The sequence below is a fragment of the Nelumbo lutea genome, chromosome 8, assembly GCF_056320005.1.
Source record: "Nelumbo lutea isolate HS-2025 chromosome 8, American lotus-T2T, whole genome shotgun sequence".
Taxonomy (NCBI): domain Eukaryota; kingdom Viridiplantae; phylum Streptophyta; class Magnoliopsida; order Proteales; family Nelumbonaceae; genus Nelumbo; species Nelumbo lutea.
The window spans coordinates 19,696,292-19,719,765 of NC_142691.1; the positions used below are offsets into that span (position 1 = coordinate 19,696,292).

The 23,474-nt window shown below is 35.9% G+C and overlaps 1 protein-coding gene and 2 pseudogenes across 1 annotated transcript; 1 reads left to right on the forward strand and 2 right to left on the reverse strand.

Moving 5' to 3' along the window:
- The first annotated feature begins 4,527 nt into the window (after positions 1-4,527).
- Positions 4,528-4,634, forward strand: LOC148843180 (U5 spliceosomal RNA; annotated as a pseudogene).
- Positions 4,635-5,901: 1,267 nt separating this feature from the next.
- On the reverse strand, positions 5,902-6,071 carry LOC148843181 (U2 spliceosomal RNA; annotated as a pseudogene).
- Positions 6,072-16,938: 10,867 nt separating this feature from the next.
- LOC148843182 (cytochrome P450 71A1-like) lies at positions 16,939-18,742 on the reverse strand. Its single transcript, XM_088957121.1, has 2 exons — positions 17,848-18,742; positions 16,939-17,726 (listed from the first exon to the last, which is right to left on the reverse strand). Exons 1-2 carry the CDS (start codon positions 18,508-18,510, stop codon positions 17,118-17,120), a joined length of 1,272 nt encoding a protein of 423 aa, XP_088813247.1. The 5' UTR covers positions 18,511-18,742; the 3' UTR covers positions 16,939-17,117.
- Between the last annotated feature and the right edge of the window lie 4,732 nt (positions 18,743-23,474).

Genomic DNA, 23,474 nt, shown 5'->3' on the forward strand with positions numbered 1-23,474 from the left:
CCGTAGACACCCGAGAGACCTCCACAAGGCAGGCTAAAAGAGTAAGAGGACAACAAGCAAAGAGTTATGCTTTCATTTCTTTGTTGAGATTGAAATCAAGTTCTTTAAAAAAGGGGTAGGTATAATGCACGCAGGCAAAACTTCTAAGTGAAAGGAGTTCCTTACTTTTCTTTCATAGTAGTCTTAATGACTAGTAGTTTGAAGCCTTAAGAAACCGGTTTTTTTTTCGGCACTCGGTTCCTTCGTCTTAAGTCAAGTTCAGTTTACTTTTTCGATTCGGAACTCTTAGTCGAGCTGATGGCGAGATCGATTTTTTGTTCGAGGTTCAAGAGGAAAGAAAGAGAGGAACCACCGCCCAATGGTGCTTTTACGAAAGTACGGTCACCGGCCTTCTCGACACTATCGAACCTGAAATCCACTCTCAATCGCTCTTTTTAGTGGGGAGGAATAGTTTTCGTATGCCACTCCCGTTTCCCGGGGCTCATCTTCAAGATCGGATGGCAGGCTCCAAGTTACTTTTGTTCGAGGAAGGCATGCCACCCACACTAGGAACAGTTTATGGATAAGAAGTCTTGTCAACTAGAGGGAAAGCTCTATCGACTCCTTATCCCACTCATGACACTCTAGAAATGCGCATTTGTCGAATTTTTTTTATTACACAATCATAACTTGAATGAAGCATTCCTCGCTTTTAGTATGTCTGCTCTGCCCTAACTGAGATGAGGATGGGGGGCCGTACTACAATTTCGGCGGGCTATGGGATACGAGCCAATTCATATAGTGGAGTAGCTAATAGGGTTGCCTTCTAAGCTTTTGTACAAGCTCGTAATGGAGGACGTGATCCCGCTCGTGAAGGCAATGAAGTGATCCTCCTCGCAGAGTCCCAAACCAGCTGCAGCTTGCCGAGTATGGAAGGAAATCGTCGGAATTGGGTAGAGTTTCCGATACTGATGCCGAAGCACGGACCTTGGATCGAACCGAAGGCGACGAATCTAACAACCTATTCCCCTTCCAACCGAGTTATTGGCACCTTCAAAATGATATGATCTATGCTATTCGTCCCGATATCTTTTATATTTTAATTCGAATAAAAAAATATTGATCATCTATAGAATAAATTGTTATAGGCCAGTTGTTAGCAAGGGACAGAACTTGACTGTCACTGGCGAGACCTATGCTATGCGACGGTTTGAGAAGAGGCATGTGTGATAATAGCGGAGCAGTGGACTTATACAACCCTGTCCTACTCTGCAACGGGGTTACAGATCTGCACAGTATCTGCTAATCCTGTTGCTTATGGGGCTATATTGTTACCGACCTTGACTATCAATAGAAGGCCAGACATAGGATTCGGGTGCTCAGAGATTCAATACATATGTCGACAATTGGCCATGAATGGCCTTATTATCTGCTAATCAAGAGAATGCCGACCACTACAACATACAGACGGTTTTGCTTGCTGCAGTCATATACTCCATTTGGGTATACTCCTGGAGTGAAGTCCACATGATCGCCTATTGGGATTAGCCCTCATGGATAACCCGATCGTTTACAACGGGTCCTGGAGTTGCAGCTATTTACTGCACCAACGATAAATAAGCCAAAGCACAAACACACACAAGAAGACCAAGCCTTTGAAAGAATGCGCTTAGACCAATATTGAAGCAGAGAATGCTAGTTACAAGGCTACAGACTCAGAGCAGTCTAAAAGCGAATAAGTATGCAATTACCGGATGGTTGACACCTGAGGAAGTCGCCTACTCCCTTTTTTAAGACTCAAAATGTTTATTACAAGTCCCCCTAACGAGTGGAGCCTTCGGAGCTTGCCAGACACGTAGAGTCAAGCTACTACGGAACGTTTCAGTCAAATTCAGTCTACGTAACTTGACTTCACGCCACTGTTCAACAATTCACTCGACCACTTGTCAGCCGTAGGGAAACGCAATGAAGGTGTTACTCTGGCTGTTTTCCTCCTCTTTCTCTTATTCCCTTGTGACTCTTCCCATTGGTATTGATTGAAAGAGTCCGCATGAATAAGGAACTCCATTGGATGACACAGGATACACGGCAGGGCAGAAAGAAGGCTCCTCAATCTAATCAAAAAGACATCCGAAGATCTCCCAAAAAGGAATCGAAACAGACTGGGCCCCCTTTAGAGATAGGGGCAGCTCCTCCCGCGAAAGCTCAATAAAGAAGCAGACCAATTAGCAAAAGAGGCCAGGCCGCCTCAGGCGGACCCGGAGAAGGTTTTGGTCGAAGCTAGAAGACGGCTGGACGAACTGAAAGACAAGATGAGAGTCATTAAGTGGGCTGTTGAGGGCGCAGGTGTCATTGTGATGCCTTGCCCTTTTTCGCTCCTGCAATCAAACTAAAGCGCTAACGAGCAATCAAACAAAGGAAAGCCTTTATTGATATGATATAAAATCGCTCACCCGTTGCTTGTTGCCCTTGCTCCAGTCAATCTTTCGCCTTTATTGATATGATATAAAACAAACAAGCTTACTAATAATAATAAAGGGCGTAAGTCAAATCTCGAAAGGTTTCTTGCTTGACTTTGAGAAATAAGTAGAAATAAGCGCTTCTATTTTTATTATTTTATTAGTAAAGGCGCGTTAGCGCATCCAGCGAAACAAGCAACGGACTGAGCGCTGACGCGCTCTAGCGGGCGCGTTGCTGCCGGAGCTTGCAGCGGCGCCGCTAATAGCAATGCCATTGCCATTGAATCTTGCTGCAATGGTAAAGTGCGTTGCGGCGCCCTAGCGGGCGCCTGAACTTGCTGCCGGAGCTTGCAGCGGCGCCGCTCGATTGGCGCTAGCGCTCAATCAAGTAGGCTCGAAAGCCGGAGTGCGCGTTAGCCCACTGTGGTTTTCTCGCTTGTTGCACCCGGCTTTCTTGCTGCTCACGTTTTTCATCATGCTGCTAGCGCTCCGGCTTTCGAGCCGGAGCAACCTTGAGCGCTGACGCGCGGCGCGGTAGCGCATTCAGTACTTTTGAACGAGCGCGCGCAGTAGTTTTTCATCATGCTGCTAGCGCGCCTGTAGTTTTCTCGCTTGTTTCTTCGCATGCTGGCTAGCTCGTGCAATCAACGAAAAATTCCTTCGCGCTTAGCTTAGTAAGCTAGCTTGGTAAGCTAAGCAAGCCTGGTTCTCCGGGCACTATGGTAGGACGTGGATCGCTCATGACGAGAATGGCCTTCTCCGTAATGTAATGTAATAGAAGAGTCACGGTCCAGTTCCCCTCCCTTCTCGACCAGACGAAGGAGATATGAATTCCATTCAGGCGGGTAAGGGCTTGGCTTGACCATGTGTTCTCTCCTGGTCGGGTCGGAGGCGAAGACTGGCAAAGATCATCATTCAGTGGTGGGGTGCTCATAGAAAAGAAGGCGTCGCCCAACGAGTGGCAGATTTGGATGGAGTCTCGCTTGGATGCTGGGGAGATCCATAGATCTGGATAGAGTCTCGCTCATAGAGGAAGAGTACGCGCGCTAGCGCGCTACGGCTTACGCAGTTGATCGGATCAGATAGCCCTTCGGGCAACCAACCAAACCCGGCACATCCAATTCCGATCATCAACTTGGAGGTATGGCTGAGTGGCTTAAGGCATTGGTTTGCTAAATCGACATACAAGAAGATTGTATCATGGGTTCGAGTGTTTTCTTACTTCATGGTTTACAGAACTGTAATTTGATGTGAGGACAATTGAAGGGTGTGGTAAAAGAGAAATCCAATTAGAATGAGTTGCAATATTTCCAGAATGTCTCCTTTGGTTAAGAATGGCCTGAAGGTTTATGGTTCAGTTCTGTGTTTCTGAACCATAATATATTGCTTTATGGTTCGGTTTCTGAAGATTTCTGCTGTTTATGTTTGAAATTTCATTCAAGTATGGATGGGAAGTGGGTATAGGCTGCTTTTGTCATTCCTTATTATTTTAACTGAAAAGAGGAGATAAATCCTTAAAATAAGTAATGCCAAATGCTGCCTTTGAGGAAAAGGGAAATAGTTGGATGAAGTAAAAACCTATTTAAACTGATCTACAATTCAACCTTGGGATACAAAATTCTGTTATGAAAATCTTAAGCAGCACCTCCTGCAGCCTTCCCCTTCTTCCTTTGGTTCTTGTGCTTATAAAACTCCAGCTTATTGCCCTCTAGTAGCTTGACCATTTGACCAGGTTGAGAATTGAGATGCAATTGAAACCAATGATCGACCATTGCCGAACTGCTCTTCCAGTATAAAGGAAACGATCACCATGTCAGACAGCCTAAATTAATGAAACATTGAAATAGAAAAATACTTAGAGAAGCGTGGGGATTTGTCAAACCAGTCGGGCAGTGGGACTAAATTTGTCTCCACTCTGGTTTCATACGGAAACAAACAAATAAGAAAGTCACAAAATTTCTTCATAAGTGTATGAACCATGAATCATACCACCCAGATGATTATAAAGTCCCACATCGGTTAGAAGAGAAAAAGACCACTCACCCAGGCCCCTATATCAGATACTTTCATCTTCTAAATCGATTCACGCAGTTGCGCGGTTAGCACAGAGCAAACAAATCTTTCGCCTTTTACTAAAGAATGCCGTGTGCTCGCCTCTCTAAGTGGCTTGGAGGGTCTTTCTCTTTCTTGGGATGGCCTCGTCAACGATCATAGCCTTATTGAACTACCTAATATCTCCTCTCCAGATGCCATTCTCATTCCTGTAGTGTTCCAGAAAGAGAAGACAACATAGCATCTTATATTTTTTTTGTAAGGTAGTTGATATTTTTAAGTGAGAATTATTTTCAAAAGATTTTGATCGTGGCTTTTAGCCAATGATCTGTATCTCATTCTGTTACACATCTGTATAGAACTCAGATCTGTTGCAGAGAGAGAGAGAGAGAGAGAGAGAGAGGAACAAATTCAAGAGTTCTACTGTGAAAAAAAACATAATGTTATCTTTGTTAACTGCCATATAGATATGTAGTTTAGAGCTGGAAAGTAACAGTCACAAGTTATTTGTTTCTAATAGATTTATTTTAGAATTGAAGGAAAGGGTAAAGATAATAGGTCAATTTATCACTCTCTAGTGTTTTCAAGATAATTCTGTTAAGAAGAACCAATTTGAAGACTTAAAATAGAAATATTGTTTAAAATTTTTGTTCTAATACTAAACTCTCGTCACGGGTAGCAGTTTATGTGGCAACCCCAAATATACCACATAGTCCTTATTATACATTTTAGTTTCAGTCCTAGTTCTGATCAATCTTTATCCAAGTATTAAGCTTTGCGTTGGATGATTTAATACAACAAACTGATGAACAAAAAATACCATGAATCTTGAACACATATGCAACATATAAGCTTCGTCAGTTGAAATAACTTGGAATCAGATAATAAAAATAAGAGTGGAGAAGACTGAGATTTCTTTACATGTGAATCCCAACACAGGAATATCATGTACAAATTGTATTAGAGTATAATAGAAAAATCAGAGATCATCTTGATACAAAGACTTCACCTTTCCAATATTCCTCATATTTTCTCATCATGGAAATGAATGATGTATCCAAGGAATAGGTTGGTATGAACTTGGAGTCTTGTTTGCACTTGTTGCAGCACCTAGCTAGCTAAAGAACCTTGAGAGAGAGAGAGGATCTTATTGTTTTAGTAGAGGAGTATCTCATAAAAGTTTTCCATAAAACAATGAGATGAAGCATTCTTTTCATATATCAAGTGGTAGAGTGACATTCTAATACTAAACAATCAAGTTGATCAATCAAGGGTATGCCTGCAAAGTGCACTTGTTTGATCACATACTAAACAGTCAAAACTTTTAAAACAAAGGCATCTCATAATGCAATTAATTTTCTCCATCCATGGGACAAAAGAAACTGGAGCAAATACAAAACATGAACACTTTTTGGTGTTTTCTTTTCAGATTTAGAACTCGATTTCTGCAAGCTACTGAAGTGGGCCTTCTCCAAAGAACAATTAATTTAATATCATGTGGGCTGATGGCCCCGTATCAGATATTAAACTGATAAGAACAGATACTACACTTGATCTTAGACAAAAGGCCGAGAAAGGTATGCTTTGTTTTGCCTCTCAAATTGTATTTATAATTCAGCTCTCCTTCCTCTCCCATGTGGGACTAAAGCTCAGTTTGGAAGAAGTATTAATACAAATGTTTAGAGTGCAAAATCTTGTATTTTATATTATTTTGTATGTATTTGTACGTAAATATTTTTATTTGTACTCTTCCTAAACTGAGCCTAAATGATGAATTGATCTTTATTTTCAAATTCTGAAATAAGTATGCGTCAATTTTTTTTTTCAAAATTCATGATAAAAATTTGTATCTTTCAATTTCCTTCTTATTTCTTCCCTAAAACAATATTCTCTCTCAGTAACATGAATGAAGGATATGGCTGGTCTGGTTAGACCTGATCATCCATCAACGAACAGGTGATACTTCAGCCATGGCTGTGATCATGTGATGTTATAATCTATTTCTTTTCTTTCTTTCTTTAACTTTCGTTTGTATGCCTTATATTAATAGTTGTGTTTGTAAGAAAGATTATTTTGTAATTATTTATTGGACAATTTCATTCAAGAGGAAAAATAAATTCTTTATCTGATCTTCCCTGGAGGCCAGGATTCTCTTCCCCTTTGGCACAAGTAATAATCATTCAATTCTTCCCCCTAAAAAAGCAAGCTAGTTAACTGAAGAAAAGTCAGAAAAAATGGTTTCTACAACCTAGCATATCTACCAATAGCAAGGAAATAATAGGCTGTAGTGAGGTAACCATTTCTGTTGATCACTGACTCCTTTCATCAAGTGGGGCTAATACACAGTCTGCACTTGAATGAGGAGTACTTCTTTCAACAAGTAAATAATTAAGATTTAGGTAGTGTTTGAGTGGGGATGTACTTTTTTTTTAAAGTACTTTGAAAAAGTGATTTCAAGTTGTTTTGTTTTAAGTACTTCTCCAAAAAAATGGGATGAATCAGTCTTTGATAAATTTTTATAATGCCTAAAATACCCCTGTGAAGGTTATACCTCCTCCTCCATTCATTCGAACCTCAAACCCAGGTAGCGGCACACCAGTTGTAGGTCCACCAGCGACGATAGGCGGTGAGGAACAGTGGCCAACGGACCTGTCGTTTGGCCTCTTTCTTCTATGTTCTGAAGATTTTTTCTCATTTAATCGTTTTTTTTTTTTTTGTGTTTTTTTTTCTAACTTGAACTCCCTGTTCTTTGTAGATTTACACTTGTGAACTCTCCTGTTGGAGAGGTGAAAAGAAGCTCGATTATAGAAGCAGAAGAGTCAGTATGAGAAATTGCTGTTGTTCTGCTGTTCACTTGTTCCTCTTCTTCCCGATCTCCCTTCATCTCTCGTTTTTGCTTGTTTATAGGAAGAAATAAATGGACCTCTGAGATCAGTGCTAACATGATCTCAAGGAGTTATAGTTGTTACCATTAAATATGACAAGACCTTCAGAGGAAATTAATGGATGCAAATTTACTTACGGTTGACTGGTTTTATATTAGATGCAGAAAATGGGTTAGAATTAATAGTTCTACGTCTTCCCTGTTGATAAAGGTGCAGGAAATGTCGACATAATTAATTTGCTGGTTCCGCTAAAGGGTTTTGTTTGATATACCGAAAGGTTGCAGAAAATTTCTTTCTTGTTGATGTGTTTCAGTAACCTTGCAAAAAGAAGTTGACAATTCGAAGATTGCTTTGGTTGCTGAAGAATAAAAAGTTACATGGCCTTTTGAAGAGCTTCAGAAGTAGAGGAACCCTTCCTTCAAAGGAAAACACATTTCCGTTAATGGGTTTGTATTGATTTGCAGAAAATGGGTAAAAGAAATTTTGTTCTTGATTCATTAGTGGATGAAGAAATTCTGGATGCTGAAGAAGCTCTTGCAAAGAGCTCTAATCACAATTCTACTAAACATAAGAAGAATCAGAAACAGTTGTTGGATGCATTAGAATAAGAACCAGAAGATGAGGTTGTGAAGTGAGGGCTAAAATTGTCATTTGTGTCAATATAAGCACTTATGAGGAAAATAGCTTACCAAACATCCCCACCCCAATAAGTGCTTAAAAACATAATAAGTGATTTGAAATGTGGGTTACCAAACAACCTTAAGTGATTGTTAAAATAAGTATTTCTAAGAAGTACTAACAAGTACTTAATCATCAAACATGGTCTTAACTGTGCATCAAAAGTGCTTATTTTGAGGTATAGGATTTAAAGAATCTTTGAACATTATAGAATTTGGCAGGGGTGTCGCACGAATGAACGTGTACCCCCTTGGTGCTAAATTATACAAAATTATTATACAAAATTTTAAACCAAAAGGACTGCACCCTCTTGGTGTTAAAGAGCTCAACCACACATATCTTCCTTATCTCTCTCCAAGAATCTCCGTAGGGTGCAAAAGTCAAGTCAATCCCACCGTAAGACAACTTTCGTTGGCAAAGCAAAGAGGGCCTGCTAGAGAAGTTGAGATGATGAGTGTTGGTTCGATTGATATGTTGTTATTCTCTTGTCTGGGTTGGGTATTAGAGTCTCTAGTTAATGAGCCTTAGTAACTAGGCCTAATTGTATCTTGTGTTTTATTAGACTAGGTGTTCCATCACTAATCAGGGGCATCCTGGTCCTTTCATGTAAATTTTGTATTGCTCTTATATTAGTGAACAGTGCCGGTTGATGAACTGTGCCCATTCGAACACGTCTGACTCTCCTCTCTTCTTTTTCCTCTTCTTCTTCTTCTCAGTTTTCATGATCTCTCTTGCCATTCTAGCTGAAGAAACCACCACTATAGGCAATGAAGAACCAAGTTGCAGAGACATGAGTGGACCTTGTATATATATATATATATGTTGTGGAGAGTGGAGAGTGTTTGTAAGGCTTTTGCTTATTTGCCGACGTCTCTTCCTTAATATTGGGTCAAATAAACCAGTAAATGCCACCAACAAAAAAATTGGCTGGTAATTTTATAGCTCTATAGTAGGAGTTTTTGACATTTTGAATATTTATAATTATGCATTGGAAATCATAAATTTGCATTGGACCTGTTCCATACTTTTTCTGGTTTAATTTACAGAGAAGTACGGATACACAAGATGTAGAATTCTGAATTCCAGCCCCCCTACTACTAGCCCTCTCTCCCCTATAAATCACATATTTGGCATCAATTCACGATCATGGTGCATTCCCCTGTAATTTGGAGCTATAAAATTCTGATGGGCTGATTGATCATTCTCCTTTTATTTATATTCCCATGATATCGGAATTCCCATCATGATGTCATTGGAAAGTGAATACTGTATACAATATGGATACTTTAGGAAAAGCTGATTTTGGTTTTGATTTGACAAATGGGTTATCCAACTCTGCTCAAGCACCTAACCCTTCAGAACCTCCAAAGATAACATCTGTCCATCTCAGAGTCCTTGCCTCCATGCATATAAAGCATTTCCTGTGAAGCCCCATTTAACTGTTTTTCCTGCAAGTTGTTGGCTTTTTAGAAATTCGATAATTTGTGTTTTGGCCTTTTTTCCGTTTGATTAGAAAAAGATTTAACCAATAAAAGCCATAGCCCAAATAAGATATGCAAAGCACATATTAAGCTATTTTCTTTTTGTTTTTGTTTTTCAATTCATCTTCGTACAAAAAAACACACCTTAACTAATGGTCTTCAAGTTGCTAAGATCTTAATGTAAAAATTCAGATCGTCTTTCAGCTGTTAGGTTACCTAAAATCTTCTAAAAAGAGTTGCCAAACAATACAAGTATTGAGAAATTTCCCATATGCGGCTAGAAGGGCTACAAAGTGGGTGTGAAGGCTAATTTTGATTTGACATAGACCATTAATTATTTTTAATAATCAAATCAAACCCCATCCCACAAAAGGATTAAGGTATCAATACGATACTCCTGATACGGGGCATATTGTATTCGTATCCATGATCATGGATACAGGATACGCTACGACTCAATAAGTATCTTATGAGTCATGCGTATTGGTATGATATGCCTCTATATTGGGTTATATCGCACCATGTCAGTGGATACGATGATACATACCGATACGGAGGCGTATCCATGTCTAATTTGATAAAATTGTACAATTGAGTACTTTTGGATAGTTTTTCATCTTTAATACAAGTTATAAAATATTATTATGAAAACTGAAATAAATAATTTAAGATTTAATTTTTCCAAAAAAATAAAAACTAAAAATTATAAAAATAATATATTTCATCAACCTTAGATGATTTATATATTTTAGTTTACACATAATTATATGTTAAAAATGAAAACATAGTTATTATATAAAAATACTAAATAAATAAATTTTCCTAACAAAATTAATGGAGAATAGAAAATTATAATTATAGAAACTGGAATGAATAATTTAAAATTTAATTTTCCCAAAAGATTTAATAATAACTGAAAATTAAATATAATTTATTGTATCTACCTTAAATGATTTATTTGTTATATTTTATAATTATTTGTAAAACAAAAACATTATATGTAAAAATGAAAACATATTTATTAGTTAAAAATAGTTGTTATTTAAATAAAACACTAAATTAATAAATATTCCAAAATTAATAAAAATTGAAAACTATAATTATAAAATTGAAAGAATGATAATTATTGTACAATGTTTGAATGCTCTAGAGTCCCGACATTGTTTATTGTAAAATTTCTCTTCATATAACCTATTAAAAGTATGCATTTATCATGTCTTTATATCTTATTCATAGATAATTCAGCTTTTGGTTTAGTATTATTAATGTATTTATTTGATTTGGATGCATTTCACTAGCTATCCAAACATTTGTATATCTTTCGTTTGTATCCATGCATTTCCAAAACATATCCGTATCCGACTTATCCGATACGATACCCGATGCCAATACTTTGATCCTTGATCCCACAAGTGTTGTGTAATTAAGTAAACCTAAGGCAAGATTTTATAGATGATGGAAGAAAAAAAATATTGCCTTCATCTATATTCAATTATTTAGGAGATGTGCTACCAAGTTTCCAATAAATGGAAGCTGCTTAAAGGGACCTGGTGGAAGTTTGCTTCCCCTAAATTTCCAGCTATTCAGAAATGAAAGGAAAATGATAGAAAGAGATAAAGTAAAGTTGGAGAAAGAAACCTTAAATTTAATTTTGTGAAATCGTTCTTATGGTGCCTATACTAGCTGTGTACATGTTGTGGAACAAATAATAATGCCCCACCTAAAAGTTGGTTTATTGTGGGCCCATGTATTTTATAACTAGTGTAGAGTGTTATTATTAATTTTACAGCATTATGAACATCTATTGTGTTCAACTAATTCAATTATAACATTAAAAGTTATGTTTGATTTGAAGGAAAATGTAAGGAAAGAATAGGAAAAGTAAAGAGACCTTTACAAATATTGTATTGATTTCTTTGCCTTTCCCTTCCATTCCCTACCTTTTCCTTCAAACTAAACATAACTTAAAAGAATTGATAACCTGTAACCAATCAATTAGTATTGATGTGAATTTATGCTTTAAAGTACTATAGAAATTACCTACTGCCAAAAATGTATATCCCATGCTCTTATTTTTCTTTAAAATTCAAAATTGCAGTGAAATTTCTGTTAATTGGTGCATCGATGGAGCCAAGAATCAATCATGGAGTAATATTTTTATTTTCCATTAATTTTCTTTCTTTCTGTTAGGATACATCGATCGTTTTATAAGTCTACTAATGTAATGAAAGCGCTCATATTATGCACGTGTGTGGTTGGCTATGACCTAACTTTATGGGCTTGGCTATATCCATCTTGTTTGGCGCCATGTCCTGCTATACCCGAATCCAACCCAACTATCCAAAACAAAATTAAAATAGCGTCCTAATTCTACGGGTCTCTCTGGTCGGGGTTCAATTAGAGTCTGCTTTATTTCTGAACATTCAGTTAATTTGGTTCAATTGCTTTGAGGTGCTCTAGATAAGTTATCTATAAGGGCTTTAATGGAATTATAAGTATTCAAGTCTTGAAATTCATATAAAAACTTAAAAGAGATCATCCTGTACTTGTTTTTTAAATATTGCTTCAGTAAATTATTTCATATAAAAGAATACGATCATATAGTGATAGTTTCGAGTTCTACTCCATAGTTGTTTTTTGTTTTACACCAAGAATTCTCAGTTGACACAAACGGTAGGACCGTTCGGCCTAGGAACCGTCTAGGAAACCGGTTCTATTTTACCCCAAACTAGGTCTCTGGTCAAAAATCATTGAATCAATCAACAACCCATTGACCCGGGCAATTTAACCATCGACCAATTCAACGGTTTTTGGCTGTTTTTTATTTTTTAATTATTTTTTAATTTTTTATTTTTTGTTGTCATAATGGGCCATCCATTTGAATTGGACGGTTGAACCGTAGACCTGGAAACCGATGGCCATAACGGTTTTGTTTCTGGGTCATTTTTCCTAGGTGTCAATAATTAGACGAAATAACTTTCTAGTCATAATCATGGGAATGGTGGACATTGCAAAGGATTCCAAAACCTTGAAAGATAAATCTAAAGTAACCTTAAACTCATAAAAAATTGGTGGTAAATCCACTAAATTGGAAAAACCAAGGAAAAAAACCAAAAAATTGAGTCCAAATTTCCACTTTGAGACGGAGCTAAACATACATGCAATCAAAGAACGAAACAAAGCAGATCCTCTTATAAGAAATAAAAAAAAAAAAAAGTGCACAAGAAAACCCAAAGAAAAACAAAAGGGAAGAAATAAAATGGTGGTAAACCCTAGACCATTTTGAAAGATCTTGAAGAAGAAGACCAAACATGAAAAAAAAAACAAAAAATGAAAAAAAAAGGAATATATTGCACGAGCTCGAATAAAACCCACAATAGAAGAAACCTTTGAATAGTGAAAATCCAAAAGCATAAAAACCAAGGTTCTCGAACCATTGTTTACTCGAACAGATGGACATTTCGGCCCGAGAACCATCCAAGAAACCGGTTCCATTTTACCCCAATCCCGGTCCCTGGCCAAAAACCGTTGAATCGGTCAACGACCCATTGACCCGAGCGGTCGAACTATCGATCCGTTGACTCGTTCAATGGTTTTTTGTCTTTCTTTTTATTTTTTTAATTAGGAACCATCCAAGCAACTGATTTCGTTTTACCCTAATCCCAGTCCCTTGCCAAAGCCATTGAATTGGTCAATGACCCATTGACCTGAGTGGTCGAATTGTCAACTCATTGGCCCATTCAATGGTATTTGGCCTTTTTTTTTTTACTTTTATTGTTAGAACAGGCAGTCCATTCAAACCGAACGGTCAAACCGTCAACCTGAAAGCTGGTGGTCAAAACGGTTTCATTATCGGGTCGTCTGAGTCACACACTCAAATGACATAACACGTATGATACTGCTTAATGGACCTTACACACTCAATTTTTTGCTTGTAATTTTTGTTGTCAGAATGGGTTGTCCGTTCAAATCTGATGGTCAAACCGTCGACCCAAAAACCAGTGGCTAGAACGGTTTTGAAATTTTTTGTTGTCTAAACAGGCCATCCGTTCATACTGAACGGTCGAACCATCAATCCAAAAACAAGTGGCCAGAACGGTTCCATTTTTGGGTCATATGAGTCACATGCTCGAATGACATAACACGTATGATACTACTTAATAGACCTCACACACTCAATATTTTGCCTATAACTTTTATTGTCAGAATGGATTTTTCGTTCGAACCGTTGACCCGAAAACCAGTGGCCGAAATGGTTTCGTAAATTTTTTCTTGTAATTTTAATTGTTAGAACGGGCCATCCATTCAAACCGAATGGTCGAACTGTCTATTGTCAGTACATTATTAACAATATTTATCAATAATAGTAAGTAATTATAACATTTTATTAAATAATCAATAATGATAGTTTTAATAATATTATTTCGTTATTTTTAAAATAACAGTAATTATTAATTTTATGAATAGGATTTATTAAAAGAATTTATTAAATTAATAATTAGCAAAATTAAATTAAATTAATAGTATTTATCAATAATAGTCAGTAATTATAATATTTTATTAAATAATCAAATGCAATACTTTTAATGACATTTGTATTATTTTTAAAATAACAATAATTACTAAATTTATTAATAACATTATTTATAATTCTAATTTAAAGTAAAATTAAAGTAAATATCTATTTATTATCAATATTTATAATAACAGTAATTATTTAAAACCGATAATGGTAGTAATTAATGGGAAATACTGCCCTTGCTATGGATCTAGGTTGCTCTCACACGGGATGTACTGGCACGAGTAGATAACAATATTAGTATTTATTTTTAACTATTTATAATAACAGTAATTATTAATTATAATCACTAATTATATATTTATTAAATTCTGTAATAATCAGTAATTATTAAAACCGGGTTACTAAATTTATTAACAGTATTTTTTAATAACAGCATTTATAATTTTAATTTAAAGTAAACTATTGTTAACAGTATTTATTAACAATATTTATAATAACAGTAATTATTAACTAGAATCACTAATTATATATTTATTAAATTATTATAATAATCAGTAATTATTAAATTACAGTAATTAATTACTGTAATAATTAGTAATTGTAATTATTTATAATTGATAATGGCAATAATTAAAGGGAAATACTGCCCTTATTACGGATCTGGGTTGCTCTCACGTGAGATCTACTGGTATGAATAGATTTCATTTCCTGCACGCAAAAAACACCCATTTCCTATCAATAGATATATATAAGATGGAGATAATAAACAGGGAACATAAAATCTTTTATAAATAAATATAACATCCACTCAAACCAAACGTGTATATTTCAAATAATAAGTAATTCTGTTCTGTTCACAACTTCACGTAATCCTACATCTGCCACACACTACTTGTACTAGTTCGACACCACCATAAATAACGACACCAAATTTATTATCATTTGATGAATTTCTCAACATAATTCATCATATATAACTAGCGGCTAAAAGCGAAGAGGAGTATTCTTGCAACAGGTTTTTGATTTTTTCATGGTGTGTTCTTTTGTCGGTCGATTGTCGTCTTTTTTATTGGTTTCTCCATGCAGGTATTTTCATCAAAAATGTCGTCTTTGTTTTGAGAAGTGGTTCTTGTTCTTCAATGGATTGATTTCACGAAGGTTAAAGATGTTGTCGTATTCAATTCTTCTGCATTCTGGTGTGTTGTATTCTAGTGAGTTGTTCTTCAATGAGGAGGAATATTCTTTGTTTCTGGCATAATTTTTCTGATGCGACCCAATCGTTTCCGTTCTGGCATAATTTTTTTGTGGATGCTTTTACAACCCAATATTTTTTTTGGGAGTACCTTCTTCCATGGGCTGTATTCTGGTGTGTTGTATGCCTAGAGACGGTTTGCCATGAAAGGAGTTTACATTTGCAAGATAATTGTTACGTCCAAGACGGTTTTCCATGGCTATCGCAATTATTTTATCAATTTTTTAATTTTTAAACATTTTATTGATTTCTCAATTATTTTCTTGTTGAATTAGTCAATATTAATTGCTTAATCAATTTTTTATTTGAATAAATTAAATTATTCAATATTTTCTTGTTAATTTAATTCTTAATTAGTAAATTACTTAATCATTTTATTATTTAACTATCCATTCTATAGTGAATAATCAATTATATTTGTTTAATCATATTATAGTATTTTTCTCAATTTATTAATTATTTAATAATGTTCTGTTTAAGTAAATGTTTTGAATTATTTAATCATTTTTATTCATAATTGAATAATTTTGTATTTCTCTTATCAATTTGTTACTTATGTAAATGAATGAATTAATTTAGTTAAATTAATTGAACTAAAGTACTTATTGATTCATAGAGAAAGCAACGTGTGCTAACCCATGAATGAATTGAATTACTATTTCCTGAAAATGTGGGTAGTTGAATTTGAATTCTATTTCTTATAAAAATGGGATGACACATGTCTAGGAGGGAGCTTTGGCCTAAAAGCCTTCCTTTAATATATATATATCTATATATATATATATATATTAGAGCAGGATGGGAGATGTTACAAACATTGACTATTAAGGAGTGAGAGAGTGAGAGAATAATAGTGTTGTTAGCAAGTAAATATAGAATTTATGAGAAACAATGAAGACCAATGAGGGTTTTAATTTTGTCTTGTTACATTTTTAATGATTTCATTCAAAAATGAATATTCGCATGTGTGAGAAAGGAGAATAGGAGGAGGCGATACGTTTTAAAAATGTATTTTAAGGAAAAAAACAAAATATGTGCTTAGCATGAGATCAATAAACAAGTTAAAAAACAATTTCAAAATTGAACTAAGAAGATAATCAAAGGCCCATGTTAAATACTTTCTTACTACATTTATTGTTGAACCAAAAGAATCCCTGAAATAAATTTACATTAAATTAATACAAAAATAGACAAAAATGTAATAATCCATGGAAATGAGAAATGGTTTCTTTAGATTTTTATATAAGAAAATTGGTTACTCCATGCATTGGTGGGTAAATGTGGGTATTGACATTAGTTTGGGTTCAAGTTATGGTTCATATTTAGGTTGGCCCTTAACCTAACCCAATCCATCTAATTAACACCCGTACTTTATTAGATAAAGGAAAAGGGAATAAAGGAGATTTAAGAGAAAAATATGGATTTAATGGAGAAGGAAAATGTTACAAACATTAAAGAGAGCAATCTTATTAGATAGTAAATATGGATTTTATGAGAGACAATGAAGAGCCATGAGTGTTTTAATTTTGCCTTGTTATCTTTTTAATGATTTTTAAACTAAATATGCACATGTGTATAGTCTTAATTTCTATAAATAAATAAAGAATAAAGCAAGAAGAAAGAAAAAGTCTTTTAATATAAATAAATTTAACATTCACCCAAACCAAACGTGTTTATTTCAAATAATAAGTACATCTGTTCTATTCACAAAATCCTACATCTTCCACCGACTACTTGTACTAGTTCGACACCACCATAAAACACGACTACAAATTTATTATCATTTGACGACTTTCTCGACATAATTCATCAGATATAACTAGTGGCTAAAAGGCGAAGAGGAATCTTCTTATGCATTGTCAGACCATTCTGCTCGACCATGTCGATATCTTCCTTCCTCATTCCGTCAGGAAGTTCCCAGTTAAATGAGTACAGCAGATTTGCAAGGGTAAGCTCTACGGCAACAACTCCGAGATATATCCCAGGGCATATTCTTCGGCCTGCTCCAAACGGTATAAATTCAAAATGTTGACCCTTGAAATCAACAGACCCATCTATGAACCTTTCTGGTATAAACTCTTCTGGGTTCTTCCATATTTCGGGATCCATTCCTATAGCCCAAGCATTCACAATAACCTGAGTTTTGGGATAAATATCATACCCATCAATTTTACAGTGATTTATTGTTTCACGTGAAACCAACAAAGGACCAGGTGGGTGCAATCTCAATGTCTCCTTCACCACACATTTCAGGTAATGAAGTTGGTTAAGATCGTCTTCATCTACGTGCCCTTTATTTCCTATAAGACTTCTGAGTTCATCCTGCGTTTTCTTCATCACTATTGGCTTCTTTATTACTTCTGTCATCGCCCAAATCACGGTCGCAGCACTTGCGTCTGTTCCACCTATAAGAAAATTCTGTCAAAGAAAAAAACAGGGTTAAGTAAAAAATATCTTAAATTAAAAAGGATAAGAATTGAATGAAGGAAAACAACAACAGCAACAAATATGGATAAATTTTGTTGTTGAATAATAATACCAAGAATAGTGCTTTGATGTGGTCCACTTCAAGATGAAATGAGGTAGATTGATCCTGTTGCATTTGAAGCAAGATGTCAGTGATGTCTTCTTTCTCAGGCTTCTTGGTTCTGTTATGATGAAGGTGCTCCTCGATGATTTGATTGTAAAACAAATCCAAGTCACGGAAATTCCTTTGGAGCCTCCCGTGTAGTCCAGTGACAATATCAAACACCCACCCCATGGATGGAAAATAGTCGGTAAAAGTAGTGGTAGCTAACAAGGCTTGAGTTTCGTTGAGGAGTTCCTGAAGTAGACATTTTTTGGACCCTTCATGCTGGAATTTCTTGCCAAATGCAATCCTACAAATGATGTTGTTTGTAAGGGCAAACACCATCTCACTCAAATTGATGATGAGGTCAGAAGAATTGTCTGATTGCTGGGAAATAGACTTGACAAGTTGAAAAATCTCCTCCTCTCTAATGAACCGAAAGGACTGCACCCTCTTGGTGCTAAAGAGCTCAATCCCACCGTAAGACAACTTTCGTTGGCAAAGCAAAGAGGGCCTGCTAGAGAAGTTGAGATCATGAGTTTTCATGATCTCTCTTGCCATTCTAGCTGAAGAAACCACCACTGTAGGCAATGAAGAACCAAGTTGCAGAGACATGAGCGGACCATATCTCATAGCAAGTTTGTGTAGTGCACGGTGAGGAGATTTTCTGCTAAGTTGATGCAAGTTCCCAATAAAGGGAAGCTTATGGGGACCTGGTGGAAGATGCCCATAATGACTTTACCTTTCATAAATCCTTTTTCTGTTCAAAACAAACAGGAGGAGGAGAGGAAGAAGTAAATAAAAAGAAGAAGCATTAACATGAGGTAACTTTGCTATGAGTTTGCAATATAATTGTGCTGTGTGTGTGAGAGAGAGAAAGAGGGGATGATTGCTTTATAATAACAAGTGAAATTAATTGGTACGCAATATTCTGTTGGTCCCCTTGGATGTAAATAAGAGTTATGGGTTTTTTTTGTTTTTATAGGCCAAAGTTGTACCTCTATGAAAAGAACGGCTACGTTAATTGGCATCGGTGCTGGAAATATCGCATCCTTTTCTCATAAAACTGTGCTGGGCATCTGGGTCAAATAAACCAGTAAATGCCGTGGAGAGTGTTTGTAAGGCTTTTGCATCTTTGCTGACCTCTCTTCCTTAATACTGGGTCAAATAAACCAGTAAATGTCACCAGCAAAAATTGGCTGGAAATTTTATAATTCTCTCTGTGGAGAGTGTTGTAAGGCTTTTGCTTATTTGCCGAAGTCTCTTCCTAAATTGATTGTGCTGCATTGAGAATTGATAGAGCCAGGAAGACCTAAATTGATTGTGCTGCATTGAGAATTGATAGAGCCACGGACGGGCTTTGATACCATGAAAGATCCTTTTAGAGAGAAAGAAGATGTATAAATATATAGCAGGGTGGGTTAAGTCCCATGCGTTCATGACTATGTCTTGTATTTTATGAAAATTTTATATGTGGTTGAGATAATATATGAGATTTAAAGGTAGGAATTTAAGGACAACTTTCAGATGTGAACGTCTTTATATTGACTCCAAGCATTAATAAAGGAGGGTTAGTATTACATTGCATTCAAACGTTTACCAAACTCAGTTGGCCATTTGGCCATAGATCTTGGGTTGTCTTTTCATGCTCATTTTAAGGCGTTGCCCTAAAATGACGTATTATTCCAATGTTGTGATAAATAGGGAAGGATATGCTAAGGTCTATCATCTTCTCATAATTTTAACAATGGATATGGCATTAGATCGATCGAACAGGATGCATGGAAGTATCAATGTTTTAGAAATTGACTCGAAACTGAAACCAATTTGACCATCGGTTTATAGATCAGCAGTTTGACTGTCCAGATCAGTGGGTAACTGACCAAGTCAACAGTTGTAAGAAACGAATTAAGAGTGAAACAGAATTTATTGCCTGAATGATTCCTAAGCCAAATGGTTCGACTGTTGAGATCAACAACGTTTTGAAAATGATAGGCACTACATCATATAATTAGGACAAGGATTAGATGATGATAATTAGGACATTGAGGACATAACACCTCAGCTCAGGGTATCCAACCACTTACATTATCGCGGAGTGGACCAAATCAGGGGATGTTGAAAATCAAAATGGACAATGGTTTCAAGACAAGAGTGAAGGTGATTAGGAGCTGCTGATCCGATGCCCACATAGAAATCAGATATAGAGCTTTCATAGCCAATCTTACCATCAAGGTGGGGGCATTACCATTGAGAGTGCTTTATGGTGAGGGTAATCGAAATGAGACTATCATGTGAACTTACTGATTCCAAAAGCAGGTATTCACTAAAGACATGGAATTTATTGTGGGAAAATTTGAATGGGATGGGATGAGAAAGCATGATTTTTTACTTTTCATTGTTTGTGTTGACGTTTGGTGTGGCTACGCAATTCAACAGTCACAATAAATGATGTCGTTTGGTGTGGCTGCTGAGAATTCAACAGCCACAATTACTGCTCTACCATTTTGATTCCACCAAAAACTACTGCATTTATTTTTTGCCTCCTCCATTTTTTTTGCCAGAATTTTAGGGACCATGTTCCCTATTTTCTTCTATAAAAATGGTGCCTCCTAGGGTAGTAGGTACATGGAGAGAGAGCATTAGAAAGCTGAAGAGATTGAGAGAACTCCATCACCATCTTCCAGCAAGATCTATAGTCATCTATGCTATGGAGTGCATCAAGGCTTTGTTATAGGCATTTCGGCACTTGTAAGGTGGTCAGTTTGTAATACTCTTATCAAGGATATGAATAAACAAGTTTTCTTTCCTCTCCCATGGATGTAGGTCTCTTTGACCGAACCACGTAAATCTGGTGCCATTTTTACCTTTCCTTTTGCTCTTATTATTTGCTTTATAATTCACATATTTCCCAATTATTTTCTTGTTTGCCATATTACTTAATCGGTATTTCAGAATTCAATCCTAACAATTGGTATCAGAGTATTGTTTTTTAGGATTATTTATCGATTAATTTTGTTACTAATGGTATCAATGAAGTTTGGCATTGAGAAATTGATAGATCTGTGAATTTTCGTCTATGGAAGCTCAAGATGAGAGCGATTTTGATTCAAAACGGTTTGGAGAAAGCCTTGGTGGGGCAAAAGAAAAAGCCTGAATCCATATTCGATGAAAAGTGGGAGGAGATTGATATGAAAGCCATGTCGACTATTCATTTGTGCTTATCGAGCGAGATTCTTCGTGAAGTTGCTAAAGAAACCTCTACAGCATAATTGTGACTCAAGTTGGAGTCACTCTATATGACAAAGAGCGTGACCAATCGACTTCTGCAGAAAAGTAGACTTAAGGACCTTTGTCTTTGGGAAGGTAACTCGATTAAAACCCACCTTGATGAGTTCTTCTTGATTGTCATGGATCTACAAAATATTGATATTGTAATTGATGATGAAGATCTGGCTATCACTCTTTTATGTTCTTTACCCGCATCATATAAGCATTTTAGAGATACCTTATTGTATGGGTGTGAGGAGATTACAGTTGAAGATGTAAAGAATGCATTGTTACAATGCGAACTGATTGATAATCAACTGACCAATAACCCAAGTAACTCTACAGCCGAGGGTCTCATTGTTCGTGGCAGGCCATCTGAAAGAAGTGGTAGTAGTAAGTCAAAGGGTCGGTCTAAGTCAAAGCATCGTAATTTGACTTGCAACTACTGCAATAGGAAAGGTCATGTTAAAGTTGAATGTTTCAAGTTGCAAAATAAGTAGAAGCATCAGGCAAGTGGTGACATAAAGAAAGATCCTCAAGCCGAAGCAAGTGTTGCGGTGGATGAGTTAGAGAATGATCTTATGCTAATTGCAGATGCAGTTACAAGGAAGGGTTCAAAATGGATTATGGACTCAGGATGTTCTTACCACATGTGTCCCGACAAAAGTGCATTCTCCACATATCAGAATTTTGATGGTGGAGTTGTTTTGATGGGCAACAACGCAGCTTGCAAGGTTGTCGGTAAAGGGACCGTCTGGGTGTGTATGCATGATGGTATTGTGAGGACATTAAATGAAGTCTATCATGTTCCTGATCTGGAGAAGAACCTGATTTCGAGGGGTTGCAGATATTCAGCTGAAGGTGGATTTCTTAAAGTAATTAAAGGTGCTTTGGTAGTTATGAAAGCTAACAGGGTTGGTAGATTATATGTATTGCAGTGAAGTACTGTGATAGAATCTTCTGCTTTGATCTCGTCATCCATGTTCGAGGAAGATCTTACAAAGATGTGGCATATGAGGCTCAGACATATGAGCGAGAAAGGGATAACTTCTTTGAGCAAGCAGTGTTTACTTTGTGGGCATGTCACATGTATTCTTGAATTCTGTGAACATTGTGTGTTTGGTAAACACAAAAATGTTAGCTTTGCCAAAGGGATACATAGGACCAAAGGTACACTTGATTACATCCATTCAAATTTATGGGGCCCTTCTCGTGTTTCTTCGAAGGGTGGAGCAAATTATCTTCTGACATTCATCGATGATTTCTCCAAAAAGGTATGGTGTATTTTCTCAAAAATAAAAATGATGTATTTGAAGTCTTCTTGCAGTGGAAAACTATGATTGAGAAATAGACAGGGAAGCAGATTAAAAGGTTGAGGACTGATAATGGGCTCGAGTTTTGTGAGTCCGACTTTACAAATTATTGTTTGAAGGAGGGTATCATTAGACACCGCACCTGTGTTGGTCAACCACAACAGAACGGTGTGGCAGAGCGGATGAACCGCACACTCTTGGAAAGGGCTCGTTGCATGTTGTTTAATGCAAGTTTGGATAAGTCCTTTTGGGCCGAGGCAATTTCCACAATATCTTACCCATGCTCAATTTTATAGTGGTTTCTTGTTTCACGTGGAGCCAGCGGTTTGTATATATTTGTTTGTGAGAAAAAAAAATGAAGGGATCCTTGCATTGGGTAGTGAAGCTGAATGGAGATAGGAATTGGTTAAATAATTAGAATTACTTTTATTAATGATGTAATAAAATGTAAAATCTAAAATCGAATTGGTTAATTGTCCAAGTCAAATGGGTGAACCCGTGATGTTATAATTGAATAGAAAGATTTTAAAAACATAAAAATACAAAAAAAAAAGAATATTTGGTAAAAGTCTAATATTATATAGCCAACATATTAAAGAAAATAAGTGTGATAAATAAGGATTATTTTAATTGATGAAGGAAATGAAATACAAAAAGTAAAATCGTCTTGAAAAGGAAAATGTTTTCCATCCAAGGAAAGGTTCATGAATTCAATAGTCTAGATTAATCAATGATGTCGTAATTAAATTTAAAAAATAAAAAATAGATAGAAATACAAATAGTTATAAAAACAAAACAAAAAAAGATTATAAAAAAATTAAGAGACATCCTTAATATTGTACATTCATCACATTATATAAAAAATATATTTTTGATAATGAAATGGAGTAAAAATTTTAAATTTTACATAAAAATATAAAAGATCATGGAACAATTTTTTTTAAAAAAAGGAAGAATCTTGACATATCTCTTACATTATTATTGTTATTACACTTATTATTATCTTAAATTACG

Coding starts and splice junctions, on each gene's coding strand:
- LOC148843182 (XM_088957121.1), bottom strand. CDS start 18,510: ATGAGATATGGTCCGCTCATGTCTCTGCAACTTGGTTCTTCATTGCCT. Junction 17,727..17,847: donor ACATCAAAGCACTATTCTTG/GTATTATTATTC, acceptor TTTCTTTGACAG/AATTTTCTTATAGGTGGAAC.